The sequence below is a fragment of the Lytechinus pictus genome, chromosome 1 (genome assembly GCF_037042905.1).
Source record: "Lytechinus pictus isolate F3 Inbred chromosome 1, Lp3.0, whole genome shotgun sequence".
NCBI lineage: Eukaryota > Metazoa > Echinodermata > Echinoidea > Temnopleuroida > Toxopneustidae > Lytechinus > Lytechinus pictus.
The window spans coordinates 32682281-32688461 of NC_087245.1; the positions used below are offsets into that span (position 1 = coordinate 32682281).

Consider the following 6181-nt stretch of genomic DNA (forward strand, 5'->3'; position numbering starts at 1 on the left):
TAGAATACGACAGTTATCACATTTTAAAGTTAAGCTTATTATCACAAAATATAGCATGCACAACTCATTGATATGCAAAATGAGTCGATATGTCCCTCACTATTATTTTAGCGTTTGAATATACAATAATTTCATTTTTACAGATTCAACACAGACGAGGACCCTCTCAGTTGTTTGAACCTTATGTGTTACACAATGAGGACAATTCCACATGTACAGGGAGGAATAAAACTTTGTTCAACATGATAATGAGGAGAAAATTAGAATATTTCCAAAATATCTTACAGATCTCATTTCCTTATGCTCTAGTACCTCCTCAAGACCTCTTCGTTCATCGTCTACAATGCAGTTAACTCCTGGACCTCGAACCTCTACAAAGTATGTGATCGACCGCGCTTTTTCTTCAATTGCCCCTTCCCTTTGGAATAAGCTACCATCTTACATTCATAATGCCAAGTCTGTGAATCAGTTCAAAACACCACTCAAAACCTACCTGTTTAATAAATGATTCACATTTGTGGGTCGGTCAATTGGAAGTGCACACCAGTTTTGATTTTTGATTATTTGTATAATTGTATATTAGCTGTATCATTTTCCCCTGCCACATTTTTTTTAAACCCAAGTACAAACCATAAAGAGAACATAGTGCGCTTAGAAACACCAGTAGTAAGCGCCTTATAAATGTTATGTATTATTATCATTTCATATTTCATGTAATGAAATACAAAAACAAATCAGGGTCCTATGGGTGGATGATGTCATTTCTCTCCTCATTAACTTTGGCATACCGACCAGGATGTGAATATAAATGTTTTATGAAATTGACCGATGGGACCAATCTAGGTCACCATGCAGTCACCGAGATATCAAGAAAACTGTGAAATGTATTCGTATTAATGTCCTATTTGATTCCATAATTCTTCCATGAATTCGCTGAAGAACGAGACCGCTTTTATACATCCCTATCACCATGGGGCCACGAAGCAATCACGGAGTTAACCAAACATGAATAACTGAATCATGGTTCCTTGTCCCATTTTGATGAAATTGTCAGTGTTTTATTTGTCTGATTATACTTGCTTCCTTTCAAATGGTATTATTTTCAGCCTTAAATCCCGTTATGGACAAACTCATCATTCATTGAATTGCCTCCGATATAGGATGACGCGCGTACCATTCTACATGTATATATTCCGGACCTATAGTTTCGCATTTCCTAGGAGGAAGCTCTCTACACCCGGGGGTCCAACTTCCATTGACGAGTGCGTGGATACCAGGCGCGACCATGCAAGGGGTTTCGGAAAGCACCCTAAACGAGTATTTTCCATATTCTGAAAATGCACCCCTTAAGCCCCTTTCACAATTGGTGGTGCGACTGCTCAACCGTTGCGATTCTGTGCAACATATATTGTGACCAAATGATCGCAAACGATGGTACGAGCAATTGTGAAACCCTACCCTTAAGAAGTATTGGAAACAAAACGGTACCCTTGACAAGTATTTCCTGAATTGACCCCTTAATATATTCATATTGTGATAATTGTTATAGGTCTACTGTGATAAAATAAAACAAAATGAGGAAAGAAAAGGATTTGTGACATCTTTGGATCTCTTTGTGTATCACCTGTGGTGTCGCATTCTAAGCATGATGAAAATGAGCATCTTTCTTGAAGTTTAATGTCATAAATTCCTTCCATATCGAAATGATAAGTTTTAAGGACCTATATGCTTGTTTAATCAAAGGACCATTCCACCCCAACAAAAAGTTGATTTGATCAAACAAGCGGAACGCTGAAAGTTTATCAAAATCGGGATGTAAAATAAGAAACTTATGAAATTTTAAAGTTCCGCTCAATTTTTCAAAACAGTTATATTCACATCCTGGTTGGAATGAAAATGAGGGACTGATGACATCAATTAACTCACTATAAAATTTGATTTTATTATCTGAAATATGTACAATTTTTATTTTCTCCTCATTGTCGTCATGTGATACAAACTTTTATTCCTCCCTGAACTTGTGGAATTGCCATTGTTTTAATTTATGGTTCAGTAAAGTTGGTCCTTATTGTCAAATCTGCAATCTTGAAATGTTGTATAATTCAACAGTAAAAACAAAATGAATAAACTGATAAAGAGTAGTCTCATATTAATTGACTTTGAATATCACCGAGTTGTGCATATAACTGTTTTGTGAAAAGTAACTTTAGGCCCTATTTTGCATCTGATTTTGATGAACTAATTGTCATTGTTGTGCTTGTTGGATTTTTCTCTTTTTATTTCTTTATTCGAATCAACTTTTTGTGGATGTGTTCTTGGCCTATAACGACCTGTCCTTTACTAAAATAAATAAATAAATAAAAATAAAAAAATAAAAAAATATGGGATCCCACTTTATGCGCTCCGTTGTTTTGCATGTTTTTCAAATAATCATTTTAAAATCTGGGAAAATTGAATCAAATAACTCCCTTTGAAATGACTTGGCAATTACTATTGTAAATTTAAATAATATATAAACTAAATAATATATAAACTAAATAATATATAAACTAAATAATATATAAACTAAATAATATATAAACTAAATAATATATAAACTAAATAATATATAAACTAAATAATATATAAACTAAATAATATATAAACTAAATAATATATAAACTAAACAATGACATTTCTTCTACAAGCATAGAGGTGGATTAAAATACGCTACAAGTTCTTTCTTTGCATGCTGCCTGCATGCTGCTGCACGCGTTCCATAACTTAATTCTATAGTATAGAACGCGAATCAAGCGACTTGCATTTTTTTTTATTGAATAGGATATCAAAATGACTGATCACATATTCATAGAAGCAAACAATTATTTCATGAATGGGGACCTTAGGATGGCTGAAATTAAATATTCAAGCTTCATTGATGATTCGCTTCACCGTTTAGCTACCTTAGAACGTGAAGATAATGAGTTGTAAGTTGGTCTGATTTTTGTGTTGTGGCCCACATATACAAATTGATGTTGGGAAAACGGTATGTTTGTTGGGCTTCGTTTCGTATACCCAGTTGTTGTGTGTCCGGACAGGTTGTGTGTCCGGACGATCAGTTTTAGAAAGTCATTTGGAAAAAATTACAAGCGAAGTTTCATAAATGATTGGTACAAAATGTTAGGAAATATTATAGAGAACAAAATAGAAGATGATTACAACTATTAAATTCATATTTTTAGTGTAATCCAAAGACAAAAAAGAAGGCTTCAAAAATATAAAGTGTCCGGACACCCGACCCCCCATCCTACTGAATGAGTGGTTTTGGTGTGGTTCTGTAGCTCTAAAAAAAGTCGTGGTTTCGTACCCAATGCTAGGGTTTACACTAGTATTACACTATACTTTTAAAGGTCAAGTCCACCTAAAAATGTTGATTTGAATAAAAAGAGAAAGCATAATGCTGAAAATCGAATAGTAAAAAAAACATGAACAAAGAAAAAATAGGAAGGTTATGACATTAAAATTTTTCGCTTATTTTTCACAAAATAGTTATTTGTACAATTTAGTCACATGCAATTGCAAATAAGAGAATCGATGATGTCCCTCCCCATTTCTTTTGTTTTTATTTTTATTGTTTGAATTATACAAAATTTAAATTTTTACAGATTTGACAAAATAAAACTTTGTTTCACAGATTTTGATGACATTTTCAGTGTTATGCTCGTCGGATTTTTCTCTTTTTATTCAAATCAACTTTTTGTTGGGATCTTTAAGGAATGCGTTCTTAGATCATTGATATTTAGCCGTTAATTTAAGGGGGCTTGGACATTCATCATGATTATCCACTGGTCCACTCATTCAATGAACCCCCGTGGTAAAAGTTGATGTTCAATCTGGCAATACTTGGAGGATATAAAAAAAACTACAATTAATTGTAGCTCATTTACACACAAAGTCAAAATTAGACTATCCATCTGGGTGTTGGAGTGTAGACTGTAGACCAAGTGGCAATCAAATGGATTTAAGCCATATACCTATGACTTTTGTGGGCACGTCATGGTTCTGACTCGCCTTTTACACAGAGGGTCATGGGTTCGAATCCTAGCCATGGCGTGTTTTCCTTCAGCAAGATATTTATCCACACTGTGCTGCACTCGACCCAGGTGAGGTAAATGGGTACCGGCAGAACTAATTCCTCAAAAAGCTGTGCGCACCAGAATTGGTAGACTAGCATAGCCGGGGTAATATAGGAGCGCCTTGAGCACCTAGCAAGGTGGATACATGCGCTATACAAATCCTGCATTATTATTATTATTTTGTAGACTGTCTTAGAAGTAGACCAAATGCTTGTGACCGAGTAGATACGAATAACCGTCATTTCTGACATTTTACTGTCATTTCCATCGAGTGGAGCCAACGTAGTTCAGCGGAACAATCAAATGTACAGAGACTCAAAGCTTTTGGTCTAGTGACCAAGTTAATATGAGGTTATCCACGAAAGTCAATAAACATAAGGTGTAAATATGACATACAAACAATCCCTTTGAGTGTTGATTATTTTTTTCATGTGAATCATTAAACTAGTTTTATTCATTATTTTTTTCCTTTCTGTATACTAGATTATTGAAAGTAGCGTCAGCCTTGAACAACCGAGGTCAGATTAAATACAGAAGAGTTGACTTTGATGATGCCATTGAGGATTATACATTGGCATTACAACACAAACCAGACTTTAGTGTTGCATTCTACAATAGGGGTCAAATCCATTACAGGCTAGGTGAGATTTAAAATTCCTGTCTGATTTTGTCATTTGTTAAGTCAAATTCTTGTGACAGTAGCCACAAAAAAGTTGTAGAATCAAGTAAACATAAAATCAACAGCCATGATAGTGAGATCCTAAAATGGCAGAAAACATCTCAAAATCTTATGTTTATGGTAATAATGATGTTGATGATGATGCTCATAATTGTAATGGGAGAAGAAAAAAAGAAGGAGGAGAAAAAGAATGATGATGATTAGTAATGAACAATGTATTGACTTTAATCAGGGCAATATTCTCATCCCTAGGTTTAATTCACTTTTCTCTCGTTTTAGGTCGTTTCCAAGAAGGCATCTCAGATTTCCAGAAAGCTCTTGCAATCCAACCAGACTTTCCTGACTGTAGCCTTGCTCTTCAAACCGCTCAGGCAGACATGAAAGAGAAGAGAAGTCAAGCATTGTCTAGTTCATGACACTCCCTGTTCAGGCCGAAGGGAGAGTAGACAGTAATTTGGATCTGCCTGGCATGGAAGCAAGGGATTATAAACTCTTTTGCAGAACAAATGAGTGAGAATAGAGAGGTTTTAATGAGAGCATATGAGAAAATCCGATAGTAGGCAGAGTATTTTACTATATTTTATGGAAAAAATAATGGAGCTAATGGAGAGAAAACTAGAAAAATTAGTTCAGATCTCACAGAGAGGAGAAAGATGAGGGAGAGAGAGAAAAGGATGGTGGATATGGTGACATAGGGGGGGGGGGTAGGGGAGTGAGTGTGATAAAGAGGGGTGGAAGATTTAACTAAAGAGGGGAGAGAGAGAGAGCAGATAAATCTTGAGAGAAAGATTTCACTAATTGGAAGAATTGATAAAATGATAACCAAGTTGTGCATATTTATTTATACATAAATTTTATATTACTATATTTTCTCATGTTCATTACTTTAAAAAATATACATATTTCTAAATGCATTTGTATTTAACATCTCTTACAAAGAGAATCCTATTTGTGTACCAAAGTATTATAAAGTAAGTTATATATTTGTCAAAAGTTGTTTGTATTGATTACTTTATTTTTTCAGATGACTACAAAAATACTATTTGACTAAATAAGGAAACAATACATAAGTGATATGTATTTCCATTATGTATATGACAGTAATAACATTACTATGAATCTTTTATTTACTCTTTCGTTATGTAGAGCAGTAGAATTAGTAAAATCATGAACTGAAATATTATGTAACTTTTATATTACAAGTACAACCTTGATCCCAAATACTGTATCTCTAAGACCTGATCACACTCAGATCCTCCTCTTCTTTCAGATCCATTTGTTAATCCTTTTTCTTTTTTTAGGACAAGATATTTGAGCTGTTTTATTTTTTTTTACTCTAATTTTTGACAAAATAGAATATGTTGAAATAAAAACATATTGTAAGTCC

The 6181-nt window shown here is 34.0% G+C and overlaps 1 protein-coding gene across 1 annotated transcript; it reads left to right on the forward strand.

Annotated features, from left to right (window-relative positions):
• Window positions 1-2766: 2766 nt before the first annotated feature.
• Window positions 2767-6181, forward strand: LOC129279537 (tetratricopeptide repeat protein 32-like). The gene is made up of 3 exons (XM_054915673.2): window positions 2767-2966; window positions 4599-4756; window positions 5074-6181. The coding sequence occupies exons 1-3, from the start codon at window positions 2830-2832 to the stop codon at window positions 5208-5210; spliced, it is 432 nt and encodes a 143-aa protein (XP_054771648.2). The 5' UTR covers window positions 2767-2829; the 3' UTR covers window positions 5211-6181.

Excerpts from the sequence above, each read along its gene's own strand:
- LOC129279537 (XM_054915673.2), top strand. The coding sequence starts at position 2,830 with ATGACTGATCACATATTCATAGAAGCAAACAATTATTTCATGAATGGG. Across the intron at positions 2,967-4,598 it reads GAACGTGAAGATAATGAGTT|ATTATTGAAAGTAGCGTCAG; the intron begins GTAAGTTGGTCT and ends TCTGTATACTAG. Across the intron at positions 4,757-5,073 it reads TCAAATCCATTACAGGCTAG|GTCGTTTCCAAGAAGGCATC; the intron begins GTGAGATTTAAA and ends CTCTCGTTTTAG.